At 41.9% G+C, this 25,122-nt stretch overlaps 1 protein-coding gene across 9 annotated transcripts in view; it reads right to left on the reverse strand.

The window, feature by feature from the left end:
* eps15l1a (epidermal growth factor receptor pathway substrate 15-like 1a) overlaps nucleotides 1-25,122 on the reverse strand; it is a 207,958-nt gene that overhangs the window by 89,366 nt on the left and 93,470 nt on the right. For 7 of the 9 annotated variants that reach the window (XR_013549081.1, XM_078423955.1, XM_078423948.1 and 4 more), the window contains 2 exons: nucleotides 23,474-23,528; nucleotides 8,099-8,178 (listed from right to left, as the gene is read on the reverse strand). Coding sequence is in view for 8 of the 9 variants with exons in the window: in XM_078423955.1 (XP_078280081.1) it covers nucleotides 8,099-8,178; nucleotides 23,474-23,528 (135 nt within the window). In the remaining variant the exon portion in view is untranslated. Of the gene's footprint in view, nucleotides 1-8,098; nucleotides 8,179-8,699; nucleotides 9,402-19,895; nucleotides 20,856-23,473; nucleotides 23,529-25,122 lie in introns of those variants that run through there. The other 2 variants (XM_078423953.1, XM_078423954.1) reach the window with 2 other exon arrangements.

A 25,122-nucleotide genomic window follows, 5' to 3' on the forward strand; every position in this document is an offset into this window, starting at 1 on the left:
TAAAACAAAATATTGCAGATGCTGAAAATTTGAAACTAAATGAGGAAATTGTGGAGATAGCAATCAGGCGGCGGCTGCAAAGAAAACTAACCCTTTACGTCAATTAACTTTCCTGCGTTCCGATGAAAGATCATCAATCTGAAACATGAATTCCTTTTTTCTCCACGATTGCCAAAGGGTTAAAACATGATGAGGAAGAACATTGCTGTATTATAAACTCTACAAAGCTCTGAATAAATTACATCTGGGCTAAGGTTCTCACATCCAAGCACTACAATATAGACAGGAATATATTGACCTGCCAGAAATGTTCAGCCTAAATTCACATGTGAGATTATGAGTGGTGTTTATAAAATCAGTTTGCATTTTCTGAAATATGGGAAACGACAGATCATTTCGTTTTTAGGACTGTAAGAGAAGTTGAGGGAGAGAAATGGTATCCACATAATGATGAAATTTAGGACAAGAGAATAAAAATTAAAGCCAAACTATTCAGGAGAGGTTAGAAAACACTTCCCTAACCAAAGGGTTGGTGTGTGGATTTCTCACCCTCAAGAAGCAACAATTACTAACGTGGTTGGGTTGGCAATTACACATCCTTACCAGCCAAAGTTTCTTTTAAATAGATTGATGATATTGGCATCCATTGACAAGACTTTATTTATTGCCAGAGAAATTGATCCAAGGCCATAAATAGAGTTAATGTTATAAACTGGCAATTACCTCAAAATGCTAAATTATTATCTTCCATTATGAAGTAAAAATTTGACTTTCCACGCCATCTTTCATGATTTCAAGGAAAGCCAAAGCAATCTATATAGGAAACTCGACAACAACTTTTTGCACAAGGCTGCAATCAGCCATGTGATAAGGATTATTATTTTTCAGTGAAGATAGTCGAGTAACAAATATTGATGGAGATTGCCTAGAATAAAATCTATTGCTTTTCTCCAAAATAAATGTTTTATTCCCACTGAAGGAACAATGATATTTCTATTGAACATCACATCTCAAAAGTAGCAACTCTGGCAGTACAACATCCTTCGTGTAACACTTGAAGCGGCAGCCTCAAATATGTGTTCAAGTCTCTAAAGTGCGGCTTGATACCATTATCTATCAATTTAGGCACTATTAACAAAAAATACAACAGCTAATATTGGGAACATTGGAGAACATTAATTCTGAACATTAACAAGTTAATGATCTTGTAGCACAACAATTAAACCACAGTTAATAGTAGTGCTATACAATTCTGCTGAAGAGGACATGTAGAAATCAATAAAGGGATGCCATCAATAAATATAAGAGATGATTAAGGCCCACAATCTAAAAAAATCAAGGGGGAACTGGTCAATGGAGTAAACAATATGTTGCCATGATTAATGCCAAAGGAAATCAGACTTGTATACTGAAAATAGAGATTAATTAATTTCATAATAGATACGTTATTTTGTCTGAATGTTGAATTACGCTGCTTATTTTCTTATAAATAATTTCAATGCTATTGAAGAGGGTTCCAAATTCATCGTTTTGCTTGATTCAATTTATTACAGGAAGACGGGTTTAATTTTTCACAATTTAAATGGATTTTCCCATGGATGTTAATGTGATGTGTGCATTAGCCACAGACCTGGAGCACAAAATATCAGTATATAAATTTAAAGTGAACAGATCTCAATTGGGGATACAATTACCCTCAACATCCAAAGGAGGAGTGGGCAGGAAACAGAATCAAAATTAAAATCTGGCTACGTGTAAAAGTACGTATGTTGAGACAACAACCTGCATTCGGGGCTTTTAAATGTAAAACATCCAAAACCTCCAAAGCACTTTATTAAAATGTAATTACATGCAATTACATAAACTATTGAAAAGTAGAGATATGAGGAAATGTTGTCGAAGTTGGCCAAAAGCAGTCACCAACAGAGAGGTGGATATTGCAAAAGAGGCCAAACTTAGAGGTATACAGAGATCTCTGAAAAGTTACCGAACCGTGAATAGATGAAACAAGGAGGGTGTTTCACTCAAGAATGAAAATTTTTAAATCTCCTGCACAAATCAGACATTTCGGCAATGCAGCAGATGCGATACAATCTGAATAAGTTGCGAGATCTGAGCACCACAACAGTTCAGTCATTACAGTGTTAAGTTTTCAATGACACACATCAATTCAATGTTTGTGACAGTAGCTGAATACTACAATTAGGTATGCAGATCATTTTCTGCAGGAGATCTGATGTACTTTAACTATCCTGAATTTTCACTTTCACTAGAAATATATGCACAATCGCATAAAAAACTGGAAATGCCAAGAATCCTGTTTTTTTAACATATTTACTATGCTGTTAACAACTGGGAAGTGTTGTAAACCTTAGATGTTTGCATGTGCTTATACGCTTGAGATCCTATAAACTGGTGAGAGCAGGGAGTGGCATCAATCATTGCACACAATATATTTGACCTCACATAAGCTTTTGGCCCTTTCAAATGAAAGGGATTATGAAAGATACTTCTCAAATTTTACAGTCCATCAAAAATACATCACAGTCCTCCAACTGCACCATGTAAACATGCAAACCATGATCCTAATCACAGATCCACCAAAAGCAGTTCCAGAGCAGAATGGAGTCAAGTGTGGCTGTGTCATGCAACCCAGAACAAGATCGCTTCAATTTTGGTCACATTGGGAAACATCCGCCAAACCATTCCTTCACCAAAGTGTACACCAAGTTAGATCTCACACAAAAGTGCACATGGCGAATGCTCTTCACTAAACCAAGTTCCCCCTACAACAGAGCCTCCCTCACTATGCAATCATGAGCTCTGGATCACTTCACACATCTATGGTTCCACCTCTGCTTAAGGCTAAATATTGATGATGAAATTGATGGCTCTCTCCACAACAAGAGCACACACTTCTCTCTTCTGGAGAAGAGTGTTCATAGACCTTAGATGCAGTGAATTGCCACCTTCCTATGTGCATCAGAGATAAGAACACCTTGAGGAAAGAACAGCAAAACATTGGAAAAATACCATATTGCTTCCACAAAATCCCCCAAATCTAGTGACAGCATCGGCAAGGATCTCAACATTAAAATACAGGTCAATATCCCCAACACTGAGGCCTCAATCACAATCAATGAGTTCCAGAGGACACATATCATTATATACTTAATACCAGACTCTTTAACAAATACTCTACTCTGGCACAACAAGGAATTCCCAGCTGGTCAAAGATAAAGTTTCAAAAACATTCTCAAAGCCTCCTTTGAAAAAATGTTAACTCATTGCTGATATTGGAACCTCTGGTCCATGACTGCACAAAATGAAACAGCAGCATTCTGGAAAATACTCAGTCTCTGCACTGGGAGCATTCGGAGATCATATGCAATCAGCAGAAGGAGCGTGCAATAGACTAATCAACACACCCACCCACCCTGTCAAAGACCTCCTGCCCCACCTGTCGCAGACTGTGGATCTCGTATAGAGCTCATAGGTCACCTCAGGACCCACAGAACTGTAGTGGAAGCATATCATACTTGACCCCGAGGGACTGCCTAAGAAGAAGAGGAAAAATGTTAAAGAGACAGAAGTCTTGGAAAATATTCTGTATTCAATAATGGACAATAAGTAACTGAGATTTACACAACTAACCTATTCAGATTCCTAATTTAAAATGCTCTGCTACAGGGGAAAGGTTGCAATGCATCACCTTGTGACATTTACCACTAGCCCCGTTATGGAACAGTGCAGTAGAGAATCAAGGCCGTTACTCACAGAATTAAAATGCAGTAATGTAATTGATAATCACCTTAGCTCAAATGGTATTTGGATTTCACAACGCAATCACAGATCTCCACTGAAACAAATAAGTCGTAATCGGGCAATTTCTCTAGAAAGAAAGTGGTTCTGCCCCAAAAGGAATTACAGATACGATAGTTGTAAAATGATGACTTTCTGGGAGAATCTGCATAAATATTTATTCTAATAACCTGTTCAGAAAAATATTTACCTTAAACTAATTAAAGCCTGTACAAGAACAGAAAACTTTCATGCAGCACCTTCTTGATATGTAAAAATTATAACACTGCTAATACGTTTATATGTAAGGTACTACAAAAATGATACAAAAACAGCAAAGGTATCAAGCCTTGAAGAAAGTATTCAGTGAAATTGTGTGAAATAGGCTTCTGTCACCACAAATATATAAAAAGCAAAAAGATTCCATAAGGAAAACAGGTTAGTAATTTAAAAGAATTCAAAATTCAAGTTGAATATTTTTCAATTTGAATATATTTATATTTTATAATTAAATTATTTCAAACTGAATATATTTCAAATTGAAAATTTAAGCAGCTAAATCAAAAAGTTTCCTGCATATTAAGAAATTGAAAATAAAGTTTTTATTGCACTGGAGACAGCCACTCTGCCTCTACTGACTGAGAACATTTTGTATTCATTCTAATTTAATCTGACATTTTATTTTATTTTACATTAACATGATCAATTTCTCTTTTATGAGTAATTATAGATTCAGGTCGACCATTGTCTGTAGAAGAATAATCATAACATCATCTTTTAATTATGATTTCAAATAGGTATCTCCAAGTTACAAATTTTAACCGTTGTAATAAACTTTACTGCATCAAATTCCTGATATTTTCTCTTAATCTTGGAGACACAAGAAATTGCAGATGCTAGAATCTTGAGCAACAAACAATATACTGAAGGAACTCAGCAGGTCAAGCAGCATCTGTGTGGGGAAAGGACAAACTATGTTTTGGGCAAGGACCCAATTGTGTTCAGTTCTGGGCACCATGTTATAGGAATGATATTGTCAAGCTTGAAAGGGTTCAGAGAAGATTTACGAGGATGTTGCCGGGACTAGAAGGTCTGAGCTATATGGAGAGGTTGAGTAAGTTGGGCCTCTATTCCTTGGAGTACAGGAGGATGAGGGGTGATCTTGTATAAAACCATGAGAGGAATAAATCAGGTAGATGCACAGAATCTCTTGCCCAGAGTGGGGGAAATCGAGGACCAGAGGACATAGGTTCAAGGTGAAGGAAAAAAGATTGAATAGAAATCTGAGGGGTAATTTTTTCACACAAAGAGTGGTGGGTGTATGGAACAAGCTGCCAGAGGAGATAGCTGAGGCTCCGACTATCCCAATGTTTAAGAAACAATTAGGCAGGTACATGGATTGGACAAGTTTGGGGGGGATATGGCCCAAATGCAGGCAGGTGGGACTAGTGTAGCTGGGACATGTTGGCTGGTGTGGGCAAGTTGGGCCGAAGGGCCTGTTTCCACATTGTATCACTCTATGACCCTTCTTCAAACTGATGGAGTAGGGAGCAGAAAGCTGGAAAAGAGAGGTGTGGATGGGGCAGTGTCTGGCAGGAGATAGGTGGATCCAAATGGGGGGGGGGGGGAGTGGCAGGTGGGAAGAGTAAGTGACAAAGGCTAGAGATGAAAAGGAGACACCCCACTACTACATTAGTCTGAATAAGGGGCCCGACCCGAAAGTTCGTCAGCCCATTCCCATCACAGATGCTGTATGACCCGCTGTGTTCCTCGAGCACTTTGATTTTTTTCCCTTTCTTTATCTTCTTTGACTGAATGAAAATAGCCTGGATTCTTTTCATCCTTAATTACCATATCATAATTGTTATCTTTATTCAAGAATTTCAGTTTACAAATACTGTAATTCCCAAAGAATGACAAAAGTTTTAAATTTTGCAAAACTCAGAATATTTGATCTTCTAGATACATTTGGTTTAGCCCCTTTCTAATGGTTTAAACATTGGATGACCTTTGTGTTCTATTTAATTTCTTCCCATCAACTTTCACCATTCTGTGATTTAAAAAAATCCTGTTCAACCCATGACTTGCCCCAAGATGGGAGCTGAAGCATCTACCCATTGATATTACTCTTTTATTCAGTGTGAAGTATATTGCCGATCTTCTAGTTTCCATGCCCTTATCACTTCCTCCTTTTGCAAATTGCTTCAGCTTTTACAGTGAACATTCAATAATCTCTGAGTACAATGACTCACTCAAGCAGGAGATTTGCAGAAGCTTGGAAAAACTGCACATGTGGAAACTCTGTCCACTACCACACACACACACACATCCTACTGATACCATGACAAGGCACCAAGTAGAACAGTAAGTTTGTCACAACGGAAGTTGGATAATTGTACCCATGAGAATGCACTAACACATCTGCTGCAAATAGAGATGTTGCCCTTTTCTTAGTCAAATGTGTTGGTTGGGGATTGCAGGGTGTGGTAAATATAAGATAACAATTTGCATGCATACAAGCCACTCTTGTCATAGAGTCAGACAGATCAAGAGCTCACCCACATATTCGTTAAATGGCGTGAGAGTATCACCAGCTTAGGCAACATACTCCAGAACCCTTGGATGAATAAACGTGCTCAGATCCCCTCTTAAACATTTTACTCTTCCTTAAACCCATGATCTTTGGTTTCAGATGTTTGTCTCATGAGAAAGGGTTCATACCATCTACCCTACCTATATACCTCATAAATTATGTACATATAGGTCCATCTTTGACTCATTTAATCCAAGGAAAACAAACCTAGCCTGTTCAGTCTCCTCATAACTGAAACTTCCATACCAAACAAAATCCTGATGAAACTCCTCCACACCTTTTCCAGTGCAATCAAATCTTTTTTATGGTGTAGTGACCAGAACTGTACACAATACCTCTGCTGTTGCCCAACCAATGTTTTATACAGCAGTATCTAGACGTCCCTGCTCTAATATCAATGCCCTGACTAATGAAAGTAATAATCCCATTGCATTCTTCACTGCCCATGGTGCCACCTCTAGGAAACTTTGAACTTTCATACCAGGGTCACTTTGTTCGTCAACAGTCTCTAATGCTCTACCATTCATGATATGTCCCCTCCCCTTATTAGATAGACATAAACTGCAAGACTTCTGATTAATCAATACTGAATTTCATCTGTCATTGCCCTACCCAATAACAACTGATCAGTATCATTCATAGCCTGAGACTGCCTTCCTCACTATCAACAACACTTCCGATTGTAATGCCATTTACAAACTTAATAATACCTCCTAATATTCAATTCAAACAGCAAAGTCTCAGCACAGATCCACATGCTGGACACAGGCTCCCATTCATCCTCCACTATCACCCTTGTCAACGGCCTTACTGAAATACAAATCACTTCAACCACACTTAATATATTTAGTAACTTCAAAATAATTAAATTAGTCATATAGGATCTACCATCAATCAATCCCTGCCTTTTCAAGTGCAGATTAATCTTGTCCTTCCAAATATTTTCCAATAATTTCGCTGCCACTAACATTATAATTATCTGGCTTATATCTGTTACCTTTCTTGAATAAATGCACATTTGCTGACTTCCAGTCATTTGGCACCTCACCCATGATCAGCAAAGATTTGAATACTTCTGACATCTAAAACCTTTTTATTCGATTATGCCCTAGAATTTCACCATCTCAACTGAAATCGTTCACTGGATGTTTTCAAGAGAGAGTTAGATGTAAATCTTGGGGCTAACGGAGTCGAGGGATGTGGGGAGGAAGCATGAATGGGGTGCTGATTTGGATGATCAGCGGTGCTGGCTCGAAGGGTCGAATGGCCTGCTCCTGCACCTATTTTCTATGTCCATGTCCACCATAATGTTTTTCGCCTTGTGAAACAATGCCTTGGATATTCCTTAATGTATGTAACAGTGATATGTTGTAGCCCTTGTTGCCCTGCTGATTTCAGTTTTAAGCAACCCCCATCCAAAAATTCAGGCCTTAATTTCCAGACTATCCTTATCCCTTTCCACAACTACTTTGAATCTTCGCAAGTTATGGTCACAATTCCCAAACTGACTGCCCATTATTTACGTGTTCAGCTTCTTTTCTTCGGATTAGGTCTCGCATTGTCCCACATTGATCGCAGTACCTGAACCAACAGCATTGGTGCTGCACCCTAAGTGGTATTCCCTATGTTCTGAGTTTCTCTGGAAATTCACTTGTCTAAATATGAATATAAATAATTGCACTAATGGTTCAACATATAGTTTACCTTAGACATCTGGGTGAAGTCAGCGAATCCTCCACTCCCAAAGGCACTGGTTCCAAAAGGATCCAACGTTCCGAAAGGATCTGTAAGCATTTACACAAACGGATTAAAAGCAATATTAGTGACCTTAATCCCATCTTCATTTCAAGCGTCAAAAGTTTAATTGTAATATGCATTGGGACTGGAGCAATGAAATTCTTACTTGCTGCAGCTTTACAGTCACATTAAGGCAACAACATGCTGAATAAATAGACAACAATAATACAATAAATTATCAGTTATACCAGATGACCAGACCATAATAGTGCAAGCCAAAGTACGTAGTGAAACCAATGAATTGAGTTGAGTTCCGTTTATTGTCATGTGTACCGAGGTACAGTGAAAAACATTTGTCGCTTGCTAACCAGTCAGTGGAAAGACAATACATAATTACAATCGAGCCATCCATAGTGTACAGATACATGATAAAGGGAATAACATGAATAATGTTTAGTGCAAGATAAAATCCAGTAAAGTTCGATAAAGATTGTCTAAGGGTCTCCAATGAGGTAGATCGTAGCTTAGGACTGCTCTCTATTTGTTGATAGGATTGTTTAGTTGCCTGATAACAGCTGGGAAGAAACTGTCCCTGAATCCAGAAGTGTGCATTTTCATATTTCTATACCTTTTGGCTGATGGGAGAGGGGAGAGAGGGAGTTGCAAAGGTATGACTCATCCTCAATTGTGTTGGCAGCCTTGCCGAGGCAGCGCAAGGTGTAAATGGAGTAAATGGAAAGGAAGATAGACACAAAAAGCTGGGGTAACTCAGCAGGTCAGACACCCTGTAGAAAAGGATTAGGTGACATTTCGGGTCGAGACCCTTCTCAGAAAGGAGGTTGGGTTGTGTGATGGTCTGGGCTGCGTCCACAATTCTCTGCAATTTTTTGCTGTCATGAATGGAGCTGTTCCCAAACCATTTTGTGATGCATCCTGATAAAATGCATCCTACGGCGCATCTGTTGAAGTTGGTGAGAGTTGTTGGGGACATGCCAAACTTCGTAAGCCTTCTAAGGAAGTGGGGTCGTTGGTGTGCTTTCTTGGTCATTGTTTCAATATGGATGGTCCAGGAGTAATTTACTCTACTTCGGCGCCGTCAATGCAAACCAGGGTATGTGTATCGCTTCTCTTCCTGAAGTCGATCACTATCTCCTTTGTCTTGCTGACATTGAAACGCTGTTGTCTCGACACCAGGTCACGAGGTTCCCAATCTTCTTCCTGTACTCCGTCTCATCATTATTTTATATCTGACTCACAACGGTAGCTTCGCCTGCAAATTTATAAATTGAATTAGATTTGTACATGGCTGCACAGTTGTGGATGCACAAGGTGTAAAGAAGGGGGCTCCAAAGACTTGCAGGTTTGTAGGTTAATTGACTGGGTAAATGTAAAAATTGTCCCTGGTGTGTGTAGGATAGTGTTAATGTGCGGGGATCACTGGGCGGCGCGGACTTGGTGGGCCGAAAGGGCCTGTTTCCGCGCTGTAGAATCTAAATCTAAATCTAAATTACCATTGTACATAAAAAGAACAACCATAAGATTGGATAAAGCTGCTCAACATTCTTTAAATAAATACAATACAAAAGAGATAATAATAATTGGAATTACCATTAATAAAGAGTATCACTTTCCCGTTTATTGGTATTTTATGTGTATCATACTTTTCTGTTACTCAGCCATAAGGTTTGAAAGTGTGAACAATACAATAGTTCACTCTGCTATGGCATAACCTGGCACCTTCCATTCAGAACAAAGTACTATAAAAGGACATTGCTAGAAGGGGCAGTGACAAAACGTGGTCAGTGGGAAAGAGGAGGCAGTGGGGGAGTGGGGGCAAAGCTATTCCAAAGCATTCAATACTTAAAAGAAATAAAGAAACTTCTAATACTGGGGAAATAGGAACGTGCAATTTAGTTACAAAGTGCTTGCTGCATTTATGATATAAAAACAATAAGTTCAAAAGTATTTAATTGGCTACAAATTATGTTAGAATATCCTTTGATATTAAATACAAAATTTAACACAAAAATAGGTTTTAAATGTTGAAACTAACGTGAAACATTAGTGCCGTTGGTTAGCAGGGGTCGTAGCTTACGAACTTTAAGTTTATACGGCCAGACAAAGGAATGGCAACAAAAGTAATACGGCACAGATAAATGAGGGTTTTGTTAAAACAAATATATATTTTACCTATTTGCAATTGTTCGTCACATACTTACAATTTCTCCCAGGACTGAAAAGAGTTTTACTCTCAAAAGTTAAACTCAAGACTAATTTCATTCAAATAGCAAAACAGCAGAAAAACTCAATAGTCAACGTTTTACCATTAAACGCCCAAATTTTGGCGTTCCATATTTTGGGGGACTTTCCTGAAATTTTGACTCCACAATTCCACTTGGCCAGCCCGAAACATGGTGCGGTGCACCACATTCTTACTTCAGGACGACCGCTCCACGCCTGCGCCCGCAGGCTGCCCCCCCGACAAGCTCCAGATTGCCAAAGCGGAGTTTCGCAACAAGGAGGCTATGGGAATTGTCCTACGCTCGGATGCCCAATGGGCTTCGCCGCTGCACATGGTACCGAAGGCCTCCGGGGGCTGGAGGCCTTGTGGCAACTACCGCCGCCTAAACGACGCCTGCAGGACTTCTCTTCCCATCTGGCTGGGGCTAAATTCTTTTCGAAGGTCAACTTGGTCCTGGGTTATCACCAGATTCCCATGCGGCCGGAGGACGTGCCCAAAATGGCTATAATCACCCCTTTCTGGTTGTTTGTTCCTGCATATGCCCTTCGGCTTTAAGAATGCTGTGCAGGCCTTCCAATGCCTGATGGACACTGTGGGTCGTGGGACTCAATTTCCTTTTCATTTACATGGACAATATCCTCCTGGCTAGTCGCTTTCGGCAAGAACAGTGCGCCCACCTCCGTTTGTTGTGCCAGCGCCTCAGCGAGTATGGTCTCTGTGATGTTTGGTGGACCGTGTGGGGTGGGAGGACCCGCTACTCCTCCCGTGCAGCAGGTGGCGCTGCACAGGACAAAGGGAGATGTTTTGTACACAGTTATCTTAGCTGTACACAGTGTGTGTGTGTTCAGTCAGATTGTGTGGTTGCAGCCATTTTAGTTGTCTTGCTGCCAGCATTGAGTTACTGTAATAAAGACTTGAGTGTTATGTGGGGGTGGGGGGAAACTGTAAAACTGTAAAATTGTATCTTCTGAACGGAGATGCGACCTATCGTGTCTCTGTTCCCGCTGCGGCCTACCATCGGCCAAACACCTGGAGCTGGCGGCCTCCAGCTGGGACCACCTGCACTCTGGTTCACAGAGCCCGTGGACCGGACTCACCACCTGCGGCGCTGGCTGCCATCGGATGCTGCGGGAGCGGATGCAACTCGTCTCCGGAGGCTACTTCCAGCCGCGTGGATATCAGAAGCTCGCAGGCCCTGCCCTGGGTGGGGGCCGACATGGGGAGCTCCAGCAGCAGCAGCGTCTTCGCCCGCCTTTGTGCCATCGACTGGATTCGTGCTTTCAAACTTGACATGAATGCCTTGATCTACGATGGATCAACTATGGCATTGTTATCTACCACAGACTGCAACATGGTCAGCAAGTGCGAGAACAACCTGCAGAAGGTTCTTGACCAGATTCCGGCGTTTTTTCACCTGGACTCGGGCATTGCACAAAGATGAAGGCACGGCTCATACTCAAAGACGATGCTGTCCCTAAGTTCTTCAAACCAAGACCAGTCGGATGGACGGCGTCGACAAGGAACTCTGCCGTTTTGAAGAAATTAGAATTATTACCCATGTGGACCATTCAGAATGGGCCACACCCATAGTTGTCGTTCAGAAACCTTGCGGCAAGGTGCACATCTGTGGACAACAAAGTGACTGTAAATCCTCAATTGCACATCGATCAACACCCCATACCAAGAGTGGACGAGTTGTTCGTCAAGCTGCAAGGAGGACAGTACTTCTCGAAATTGGACATGTCCGACGCGTATCTCCAAATTGAACTAGACGACGAGACCAGAAACCTGCTCGTGATCAACACGCACAAGGGACTGTTCAGATAAAACCGATTGTCATTTGGACCGGCACCAGTGCCGGCCATCTTCCAGAAACTGGCTGACAATCTGGTTGCCGAGATTCCGTACGTAGCCGCCTGCTTGGATGACATAATTGTCACCGGCCGGACAGAGGAAGAACACCTGCAGAACCTAAAACAGGTCCTCACGGCACCGAACAACTACGGCATGAAGTTGTGCATGGACAGGTACGCAGTCTTCTGAAAACAGGTCACATATCTCGGACATGTGATCTCGGCAAGTGGTCTGAAGCCATCGGAAGAAAGAGTGGACGCCATTGTGAAATTGCCGACGCCTGAAAATATGAAGCAGCTTGAAAGCTTCATTGGCAAGGTGAACTACTATGGCAAGTTCATACCGGCACTTTTGACTTTGTGCGCACCATTGAACAACCTGCGAAAACAGGACGTCGAATGGCACTGGTCCAAAGAGTGTGACCATGCATTCACCAGGTTGAAGGAGATGCTCACCCAGAAGACGCATTTGGTCCACTATGACCAATCGAAGCCATTCTCGCTGGCCGCCGATGCATCGCTTTATGGTCTTGGATCTGTAATCTCCCAAACGGCGCCGAACGACAAGGAAGAACCAATCGCATTCGCATCCAAAAGCTGACGACCGCCGAGAAAAACTACAGTCAAGTGGAGAAAGAAGCACTGGCAATCGTGTTTGGTGTCCGGAAGTTCCACCAATATTTGAGTGGGCGACAGTTCCTGCTCATCACCGAACACAAGCCGCTGCTGACTATTTTCAGTCCGGAGAAAAGTTTGCCTGTCATGACGTTGCAGCGTCTACAACGTTGGGCCCTGATCATGATGGGATATGATTACCGCATCATTTACCAACAGTCTGCCGAGCATGCCAATGCCGCTGCACTGTCTCGTCTACCGATTGGACCCGACCTGACGTTTGATAAAGATGAGGCAATTATGGAAATTGAGACGGACGTGAACTTGCTCGACATGCGGGTCATCGCCGATTTCCCCATCTCCGCAAGGACGGTCGCCAACTATACAAGCACAGACCCCATTTTGTCGAAGGTACGACATTTTGTCACTCAGGGGTGGCCGAACAGTCCCAAGCTCGACAAGGAATTCCGCTCATTCCAGAATGCACAAACGGAAATCTGCTCCAAGGATGGCATTCTGGTCCGCAACTGTCGAGTGATCATTCCGACGGAACTGAGATCGCTAATTCTAAAAATGTTGCGCAAGACACACATTGGAATTGTGCGAATGAAGGCGCTCGCCCGCATGCATGTGTGGTGGCCGAATATCGAGGTCGATATAGCCGACCACTGCAAGGACTGCACACCATGTGCCGAAACAGCGCCGAATCCGCCGGAAAAGACCTCCGCATGGCCTGTCTTCGACCAACCATGGCAGCGAATCCACAGAGATTTTGCAGGACCGTTCCTGGAGGGCATGTGGCTGGTCCTCATGGATGCCCAATAGAAATGGCCACATGTTATCCAAATGAATAAATATCCAACCACCGAAACAACCACTTCTGCGCTTGACGATTTGTTCGCCATTTGGGGATTGCCCTTAACAATCGTAAGCGACAATGGACCCCAATTTGCCTCACAAATGTTCAGTGACTGGTGCAAATATCACTCAATCATGCATCTGACATCAGCACTATTTCATCCACCCTCAAATGGTGAGCAGAGCGGCTCGTCGGCGTTTTCAAGCAAGCCATAAAACGTGCTGTCGGAATTGAAAATAAATCGAAACAATTGGCATTGCACGATTTCTTACAGCAGTATCGAACCGTTCCAAACTGCACTACCGGTCGAACTCCTGCGGAGATGATGCTCGGACGTCAAATGCGCTCTCCCCTATCAGTTTTGAACCCGACCTGTAACTCTTACACGGTGCGCACTCAGCCAACGAAGTCGAACAGGTCCAAATTCGACATTTGCGACTACGTATATTACCGCAATTATACGACCAAGCAAAACAAATGGTGCGCTAGCAGGATCCTGGCTCACATTGGAACCAAAATGTACACCGTCCAAGGACAAGGACAGTGCCGACGGCATGATGACCAATTAATAAGCCGCGCTCCTCCAACAAAGACTGTGCAGAGCCTGACCAGAACCAAGCAGTCGAACATCCCAGTGCCGAATTGTGTGGACACTGGAGTGCCTGATTTGCCCCTCCCCAGGCCTGACGAAGTTCCACCAGACGAACTCCCCGCCGATCTGCCTGTGGTCCCTCGTCGATCGACACGTGGCAATCGTGGTATTCCCCCAAGGGCGACTCATTCAAGAATAGAGACGTTCAAACTGGAAAGGGGGAGTGTGATGTTTGGTGGACCGTGTAGGGTGGGAGGACCCGTTGCTCCTCCCGTGCTGCAGGTGGCGCTGCACAGGACAAAGAGAGATGTTTTGTACATAGTTATCTTGGCTGTACACAGTGTGTGAGTGTGCAGTCAGCTCGTGTGGTTGCAGCCATTTTAGTTGTCTTGCTGCCAGCATTGTGTTACTGTAATAAAGACTTCTGTTGTACCTTGAAGACTCTGAAGTTTTATGCAGACATAGAACAAGAACACGAATGTCTCATCATCAACTCCGTCAAATGCCAGTTCGGCCCCCGTGCCATCGACTTTCTGGGCCACCGTGTGGTGCAACACGGTGCTGTTTCGTTCCTGGACAGGGTTGAGGCCATTTGCCAGTTTCCGCGGCCTTTCACAGTGCGGGGCCTTGAGAAGTTTGTAGGGATGGTCACGTTTTATCACCGATTTGTCCCGGCGGCGGCAAAGATAATGCGGCCGCTCTTTCAGTTGCTAACTAGTAAGCGGTGGGAAGAGCAGTGGAACGACGACGGGGTGGCTGCTTTTGACGGGGCGAAGGGGCGACGACGCTGGTGCATCCGCGGGTCGACGCCCCTACAGCCCTAGCGGTGGATGCCTTGGACTCCATGGTCGGCGGCATGCTGGAGCAGTCTCTCGACGGTCACTGGCGGCCTCTGGCTTTTTTTAGTCGCCAGCTTAACCCGGCGGAGCGGAAGTACAGCACGTTCAACCGGGAGCTCCTCGCCTTGCACTTTGCAGCACGACACTTCTGCTATTTCCTGGAGGGCCGGGACTTTACTGCCTTCACTGATCATAAGCCCCTTACCTTTGCATTCGCTAAGGTATTAGATCCTTGGTCCGCTCGGCAGCAGCGCCAGATCACGGCAATCTCCGAATTCACGACCGACATCCGCCACATTGCAGGCAAATATAACCTGGTTGCTGACGCCCTGTCCGGCCCAGCTAATGAGGCCATCCTCTGCGTGGCCCCAGGCATAGATTATTCCACCTCATGAACACTTCTGCCCTTTCGTGTCCTCGCGCCCTCGTGGCCCACTGGATTGCCAGTTTCGGGGTGCCGCTGGACATTTCTTCGGACCAGGGTGCCCAGTTCACGTCTGAGCTGTGGTCCGCAATGGCTCGCCTGTTGGGGACACAGCTTCACCACACGACGGTGTATCTTCCCCAGTCTACTGGGTTGGTGGCCTTTTGACGGGGCGAAGGGGCGACGATGCTGGTGCATCCGCGGGTCGACGCCCCTACAGCCCTAGCGGTGGATGTCTCGGACTCTATAGTCGGCTGTCATCTGTGTTGGTCCGCTTGCGAGAGAAAATCGGTGCCCAGTCTCCTGTCCCGACTTCACGCCATGGGGTGGCTCCTGCCCATGTGCCGCTAGCTCTCATGGACTGTTCGTATGTTATTGTGGGCCGCGACACCCACAGGTCACCTTTGCAGCGCCCATATGAGGGTCCCTTTCGGGTGCTGCAGCATGGGCCTACTACTTTTGTTTTGGACATGGGTGGTTGGCGGGAGACTGTGTTGGTGGCTCATTTGAAGCCAGCCCATTTGAACCTTCGGGAGCCAGTGCCCAGCCTCGTCGTCGGGGGCGTTGGCCGTCTCGGTTGTTTCCGAATTCGTCCTTACCGGGCATGTCCCCAGTGCGTGAGGACGTATCCACGAGGTCCGGCCGCCTCGTTCGTCTTCCCGTTTGGTTCCGTGCCTCTGATTCTGGGGGCGGTCCTGTGGCGGTCCCTGGTGGTGAGCCACGCAAGGTGCGAACCCTCGGCTCGGGTCACGGAACTTGGAATGGGGAGGAGTGGCAGTTTGTAGTGGAATTCCAGAAGGAGTTCAACTGCTTGGGGGTTTGGGGAGCTGTATGGCGAATAAAGAAAACTTTGCTTGGCACGTGTCCCGCTTCATTGGCTTTGCTTGACACTCGTGTCCCGCTTCACAGTTCATTTTTCAAAATTTTGTATGATCAACAACTATTATATTAAAGTCCTACACCTGTGTGCACTTCCTGTTTTCAAAACTTTATTCTCTGTGTCACTTTCCAGCATTATAGATTACTATGGAAATTACCTATTTCTTCACGTATATTTTAGTTCATTTTTTGGGATGCAGTCATCCCAAAGGTCAACAGTTATTATACATTCCAATTGTCTTTGCCAGAATGATTTTCTAGTCTATTTTGCAGTCACCCATATTGTCATAGATTTTGAGCGACATATATGCCAGAATGAGTAAGATTGAAAAAATTCCTCTCTTAAAGATGTTTATGAACTTGATGGGTTTGAATGACAATCAAGCAGTTACATGATTATCAATAGAAGACTAAAAATGACCAATTAATTATCGAATTTAAATTCCATAGTCACGATTAGTGCTTTGTTTTTGCTGTCATTAGAGTCATGCAGCAAGGAAACAGACCCTTCAGCCCAACTTATCCATACCAAACAAGAAGCACCATCTATGCTTGTCCCACCTGACCACATTTGGCCCATATCCCTCTAAACCTTTCCAACCAGTACTACAATGCTCATGCACCAACCAACTCTACTTTGTAAGTTACTATATTTTAACTATTTAACTACAAAATCAAACAATATATTACAACGTCAAACATATGCCTTGAAAATTGAAACTAAATTATGTGCTATAGCCCTGCGAGAGGGGAGAGGAATGGGAAGAGAAATTAGTTCAGCTATTAATGAATGTCATCATTATAAAATGTGCAGGGTTTGCTTATTCGATCATCAGCCGGTCAGAAAAACCACAATAGTTCCTTGAAATCGTACAGAGTAAGTGATTGCTTAAATAAGTTAACCGTGCTTACTCAAGAACGCCTTTCAATCATCAATGGTTCCCAGCACACCCAGTCTCTGAAAGGAGCCCAGTTGTCTAAGGGGAAGTCACATGAAACTTGTTTAAAATCTAGAGAAGTATTTTAGTGCACGGAGGCAGCAAATGGTGCACAGCACAAACTAACCTTACTAACACATATTCTCACTATTTCATAAACTGCAAACCTATAGGAAATCTTTCAAAGATTATTGTAACACTAATACTTTACTAAAGTAGCAATGGAATATAATTCAAATGTATCTGCTTTCTCCATTATATAAATATTTGTTTGCTATTAAATGAACCAAAGGTTCGTGCAGATGGTGGTAATGAGTAAAAGATCGGCAACAATTTTATTTCAATTGTACAACAGGCAAAATGGCATGCCTCTGATTCTACTTATATTTTGAATAAGTGACAATGTACTTTAATTATTGAACAACAAAGACTACCATGCTAAGTGGTTGAACACCACTCCTCTAAAAGCTTCCAGTTTCCCCACAATTATCTAGTTGTAACTTTAGGTTCACCCCATTCTGTTCAGTATTGCCTCACAAAAGAAAAGAAAATACTTGAAATATAAAACATTGTTATTACACTGTGACACTTTTGCATGTATAACTCCATGGGATGTGGGTTCCTGCAGCATGGGTTAGAATTCACCATGAAAGACTGGGGAGAAAAGGGAAGGGAAAGAGAAATAAGTAAAACCCTAACTTCATTAAAAACTAACTTGCTGAAATAAAGGAGTATCTATGCTTGGGAACCTTGGTAAGCATAATGCCATTGGAATGTATACATACAAGAGAAGACAGATCAGAGTTTGGAAGAATGAAACTTTGTTACTCTGGTTCTTTGTGTGGTACCACTGGTAAGCAACTGGTTAACTGCTGGAAAAATAAGCAGTTATAAATTCAGGAATTTGATTTAGCTAAGCTCTATTAGTTTTACAACTTAGGAAAATCATGGGAGCAAGAGAACATCACGCAGAATCTTTAAGACACCAAGAGATAAGTCAAAAGGACTGGCGAATATGGATGCCTATAATTTCAGACTTTATACTATTCAGACTATCTAACCATCAGGCTATTAAACACTACAACCTCCAAACATACATACACACATACAAAGAGTTACACTGAACTTTTTTGTGGTTTATTATGGTGTTCACAGAGCACTACATTTACTTATCGGTTGTGCTGCAGCAAGTAAGAATTCCATTACTCCGTATCGGGACATATGACAATAAAACACTCCTGACCTGACTCTTGGCTAAAATGGGCTAATACAAGTCTCCATTGTTCTCTGAAAACTAGTTTTCAGATACTAGAATATATCAAATCCTAATTGTCTAAAAATACATTCATAAAATAGAATGCCTTTGTGTCCCGTACATAGTGCAGTAATAACCGAGAAATCTGATTATTAAAAATATGTTAAGTGTATGACACTCTTAGTTTTTCTAACCCTCCACCCATTCCATAGGGGCCCCTCCATAGCCCAAAGAAATCATAATTTTAATTTTGCTCATTGAAAAGTTATGGGGGGTTTTCAGATCTTTTTCTAAGGAACTTAATATTTGAGTGGACCTGACCCATGTACTTTTGATCTACCTGAAGCATAAAGCGAAATTGAAAATTTCAATGAAATGCCTGGGCTGGATAGTTACATCACTTTGTGAACTGAAGCCAGCTGTTTTCCCAAATGTCACTCAACACTATTTGAATTACCAATGGTTGCTTGAAAGTACAATTTAGCATTAAAAAAACAGCACAGTACGGGCCACGAATAAAGACCTTCTTTTGAAGCTTCCTGGTCAACCTGTCCAATATAAATCTCGTAACAGTGTGACAGACATTGATAGCTGTACCTTTTCCTGCTGAATTTTTAAACTCTCTGTCAGCACCTGGTGTACCATCACATAATCTTGGACTGAAATGAGTCTAATCATGTTACACAGGAATTTGGATGTACTCTAAACAATGGCACAAGATTATCAGTTCAAAGTTACTACCAGGTGTAACTGAGGCCATAATGATATCTTCATCCCTCGGATGCCAATGGTCCTATTTGATCGATCTTTTCAATTGAAGCAACTTCAATTCCCTGCTCAACTTAGTTTTGTTGTAAACATTAATGTTACTGTCCTTAATCTCAAAACTCAATGCTTTTCCAATGCTCAGCTACATATTGCTTCTCCAGAAATGGAGATAAAAATAATCTATACACTTTTATGGCAGATTCAAAATAAAGAAATATAGTCCATTTTTTAAGGACTTCAAAATTTAAAGTAAGTAAATTTACACATTGTGTATCAGTGCATATCTATTTAAAGAGAACTATATTAAATATGCTTCTTCCATATCTATTTTGTGTTTCAGTTTGTGTGTTTTTATTGGGTTCAATTAAACCACATAATTCCAAAGCCCTAATTATATCATGCATGGAATGATTATATATTAAAACAGCACCAAGTATGAATTTCATTCTTCCAGTTCATATCCAGTGCCTATGATAAATAAACACTCTTAAAGTTAGACCTTATTTTATTCTCAATGAATGTTACAAAACGTGATGGCATGGAAATAAATGCAAACATGATTATCAGCATTACAATCTGAACATGCTGGATGCAGTAGCTCGTGCGACATACAGGTCAACGTCAAATCATTGCTGACAATGAAATGTTAAACTGCACAAGCATTCAAGGAAAGCTTTGTCAATGCAAACCGTCTTCATTTTGCCCTCTTAGTCCCAATATCATTCTGACGGATCTGGACAACAACCATTCTAAATATTTCTCACCAGCCTGTTACAATTGAAATACATAAACTTTTGTATCCCAAGGACTTCAAAATGTCTACTCTAAATATTAATCCTGAAATGCCATGCATGAGCTATTTTTCCAAATATTGTCTCAGCAGCCTGTTACAATTCAAATACATAAACATTTTTCTCCTAAGGACTTTAAAATAAAAGATAACATAAACAACTTTATACACTGATTTCATGTGATTTTGGTCATTGAATCCTCACAAATTGTTTGCTCCTTCACATCTCCAGCTTTCTCATTTGGAAAACACTCTGATCTATCTTTCTTTTATTCCAAAGTGAAGTGCTTCTGTCACAAGGTTTCCTGCTCACTCAAATTACCGATAACCCAAAATGATTTTGTTGATCTACTGCATTCTTTACTGTGTCAACTAACTTTAGACCAGCAGCAAAAAAACTAGATAAACAATACTGTATCCTTTTATTTAATCCATTTCAAAAAGCACAGAAAGGCTGTAGGAAAAAGGAAAACATTAATTCAATAAATGCCTATGGAACACATCCAAGTCTCCAGCGCTAGCACAGGCTTAATTTGCAAGCAGTATAATTTCCCCACACAGGTGGACTCTTCATCGACTCCAACAGTGAACACCAACTCCTGCAGGCTTTCCAGCTTTCAGGTGGAAATTATCCTGCTCGGACTCCTCTAGGTTCAAGCACAGCAGTCCACTTTGAAAAGAATGAGAGAAACTGATTGCCTGTTGAAAGGTTAAGTGGAACTTTAAATTGTAAGTATTTTTAAAAAGGGCATGTAATTTAGTCGTTTAAATATAAAATAACTCATAATTCTAATGCTTTTGTTTCTCGACAGGTCTCAAGTGTTTGTAAATGCCAAAGGCATGTCACATGCCTTTCATACTTTAACACACTGCCACGGACTGTCTTCGGTATGACTCATGCATACATATTATGTAAATGTGATACATTTGAGTGTAAGCTGAAACTTAAACTTTCAACCTACTGACAAAAGGGGTGAAAATATTATTCAATAATACTGATACTTAGTGAGCCCATGTGGGCTTTGCCAGCTGTCAAGGACTTCTACAAAAATTCTGCCAGCTGAATTGCTGGGATGTAGACTCCCACGGGAACATGAGTGCAGGATCATGTTGAAACAAACAAGGTGGTCCAGGGTCAGATGACCAGCAATTTTGGGCCAATGAACAACCTACCCCATTAATTTAAGAAAACTTTTTGGAACCACATCGATGACTTATTGTCCAAGGAAAGGGCTGGACACAGGCAGAATTTTCCATCCTTCAGCCTACTTTGCAACTTCCTTTTAAGATTGAGAATATTTCCGTATTAAAGGGAAGAGTGATTTCACCTGATGCTGAAAAGCTGACTCATTTACTGTTGTGGGTAACCATCAGTTTGGGAACCTCATCCACAGACCAGTCAGTTCGAATTGGCAGAAATATTTATTCCTCATTAACAATCAGTACGGGAGCACCTCAAGGCTGTGTCTCAGCCCCCTGCTCTACTCACTCTATACTCATGCCCGTGTAGCCGGACGCAGTGCGAACTCCATCTTCAAGTTCGCCGACGACACCACCGTTGTTGGACGAATTGCACATGGTGATGAGTCGGAGTATCGAAGTGAGATCGACCGATTGACCAAATGGTGCCAGTACAATAAGCAGGTTATTAGAAAGGAAAGGAACATCGGCCAAGTGGGATGTTTTAAAAATTGTACTGAAGAAAGCTCAGGATGTGTACGTCTCCATTAGAGTGAAAGGCAAAGCAGGCAAACGTAAGGAAGCTTGGCTAACGAGGGAAATTGAGACATTAGTCAAAAACAAGAAGGATGCATGGGACAGGTACAGGCAGCTAGGATCAAGTGCATTCCTGGAGGAGTTTTGGGAACTGAGGAGTAAATTAAAAAAGGAAATCAGAAGGGCAAAAAGGGGCCAGGAGATAGCTCTGGTGGGTAGCATTAAGGACAAAATATTTTATAAATACATAAGGGGGAAAAGAGTAACTAGAGAGAGAGTGGGACCTCTCAGGAATCAAAGCTTCCTGTCACCTCTGTGTGGAGCCACAGGAGATGGGCAAAGTCCTAAATGAGTTTTTCTCTGTATTTACCGAGGAGAAAGACAGTAGGACGGAAGAAATTGGAGCAGTCACTGGAAGTGACTTGAGACCAGTCAGGGTTACTGTTGAAGAAGTACTGAAGGTACCGTCGTGTTTAAAGGTAGACAAATCTCCAGAGCCTGATCTGATATATCCGAGGACATTGGGGGAAACTAGAGAGGAAATTACGGGAACCCTGGTTGAAATTTACAAGTCGTCCTTAAATACAGGAGAGGTGCCGGAAGACTGGACAGTGGCAAATGTGGTACCTCTTTTCAAGACGGGCTGCAGGGAAAATGCTGGGAACTATAGGCCGGTGAGCTTAACATCTGTTGTTGATAAGTTACTGGTGAGTATTCTGAGGAATAGGATATACAGGTTTTTGGATAGGCAAGGGCTGATTAGGGATAGTCAGCACAGTTTTGTACTTGGGAGGTCGTGTCTCACAAATCTGATTGATTTTTTTGAAGACGTGACCAAAAAGGTTGATGAGGGCAGAGCTGTAGGTGTTGTGTACATGGACTTCAGTAAGGCGTTCGACAAGGTTCCGCATGGTAGGCTGCTCTAGAAGGTTAGATCACATGGGATCCATGGAAATATAGCTGAATAAATTGCAAATTGGCTCCATGGAAGGAAGCAGAGGGTAACGGTGGAAGGTTGCTTCTCGGACTGGAGGCCTGTGACTAGTGGTGTGCCTCAGGGTTCGGTGCTGAGCTCGTTACTGTTTGTCATCTACAGTGCCCTCCATAATGTTTGGGACATTACTATTTGGGACATTAGTATTGTTTGTTTTTTGAGTATATATATATACCTGGTTTTGTCATCACCCTATCCACTGACAGGGACCCACTGCTACACACGCACGTACACACACGTTATGTGTACAACCAGAAATTTAATAGTTCAATAAGCGATGTCGTTAAAACCCGATTATCTGGTTACCAACTGTTGCCTGTGGTGGTTTACTCTCTGAAAGATGGTTCTTACATTTCCAACGTAACACTAGTGATTACACTACAAGAATGCTTCTTTTGCACAAAACAGCTTGGGGTAACCTGAAAGAGATGCAAAAAGTGATACATAAATTCTTTTCTGCTTTGGAAACTAAACATTACTCTCTGCTGTTAGCTGTTCTTGCACCAGGGGAAATGTACAATCACTATTCCGAAACAGGCATTCACATCATACGAAAAAATAATTCAGCATTAGCTCACCTGGGCCTTTGGAAGTTGCCAGTGTAAAAGGATCATTACTCCCAAAAGGGTCAGCCTAAAATTAAAGATATAGTTAACTAAAATGCTTTACGATTGCAATTTTTACAAACCTGACCCAACTGTCAATGTTATATTCAGAATAACAAAGTGTTGATTATCTTGAGGGATCTGTGTAAATTAAGCAATTCCCAGCTTAAAGAAACAGCCACTGGAAAACCCAACATTAAAATTCATTAATGTTATCCAATATCTGGAATACCCACATCAATTGCAGAGCCCTATCAATCACAGATATACAATTAAATTTGAATTAAGATTAAGCAAATATGTGTAACAAACACATACATTTAGGGGATTCCAAGAGAAAGATTCTGTAGCCAACATTAAACATTCTCTCTGATTCAAATGACTGAATTCATGTGCCATTCCAGAAACAAACTAAACTAATATTAGAGGGAATGCTACATTATTGGAGATGCAAACTTTCAAACAGACTAAATCTGCGAGAGACCGTTTGATCCCCATGGTGGTACACAACCCAAAGACACTACTTAGCGCCAGCACAAGGGAGTTCTGTCAAACAACAACATTGATCATTGTCTCATTGCTATCTTTAGGATCCAATTGTGCGCAGATTAGCAACTAATGTAATGTAAAAAAAAAATTGAAAGTATTTAATCAACTGCAAATTACTCAGAATATCTCAAGGTCTTGAAAGGCTGGGAAGACAGTTCTTACCAGTCACTAGTGCCTGCATTTCTAATATTGCATTGCTATTAACTTTGATATTAAAGGTGCCAAATTTGCTATGCATAAACCTATCTCATCACAGACCTTCTCCAGATGTGTTATGTGTAGTGTCTGCTACTTGGGCACACATCATCCCAATATCACTCAGTATAGAGGCAACACAAAAATAGAGAATGAAGAAAACAGCAGTATCTATTTTATAATTTCTTTGCATTTCCCCAAATATAACATCCTTGATCCTTCTGAGAAAAGTTCATCTCATTTTCTTTTAACATCTTTGTTCACTCATTTTATACTGAAGATTCATTGGAATATATATATATATATATATATATAAATAATGGTCCCACATGGCAAAACCAGGAGAGAACAATATTTTGATATTTTTTAATTTACTTTAACATTGCACTGCACAGTAGTGAACAGCAAGGATCGGGGCTTGATTGGGTCAGCAGGAGAACGCTGCAATTAGTATCTGAGGCGAAAGAGTTTTGATGATACTATCCTCTAGAGCGAAGAGGGGAAGATTCCCATCACTTCCTGAAAAGAAAGACAAAGGCTAAAGCTGAATGATGACTGGGAACAGATCATCAGAAAGGGTCAGACAGACCATAAGGGAGGTGTATCGAAACAAAGGAGCACCGAGAGATAGGCAGCTTTCCTTGCTGATGGAAACTCTTCTCTTCACTCACAAAGAATCCGAGAATCAGACAGAGATACAGCATAGAAATGAATCCTTTAACTCACTCTCTAAACCAACAATAAACTTTCAGTTACACTAACCTGTGGTGTATTTACCATTTTGAGTATTTGTGTTTTGGCAGCTGAGCCTTGCCGTAGTTCCGGGTATAAAGCATTGTGGGATACCTGATAACACTCTCTGGTGGTGTTGAAGTAAA

This window comes from Rhinoraja longicauda, chromosome 28, assembly GCF_053455715.1.
Source record: "Rhinoraja longicauda isolate Sanriku21f chromosome 28, sRhiLon1.1, whole genome shotgun sequence".
NCBI lineage: Eukaryota > Metazoa > Chordata > Chondrichthyes > Rajiformes > Arhynchobatidae > Rhinoraja > Rhinoraja longicauda.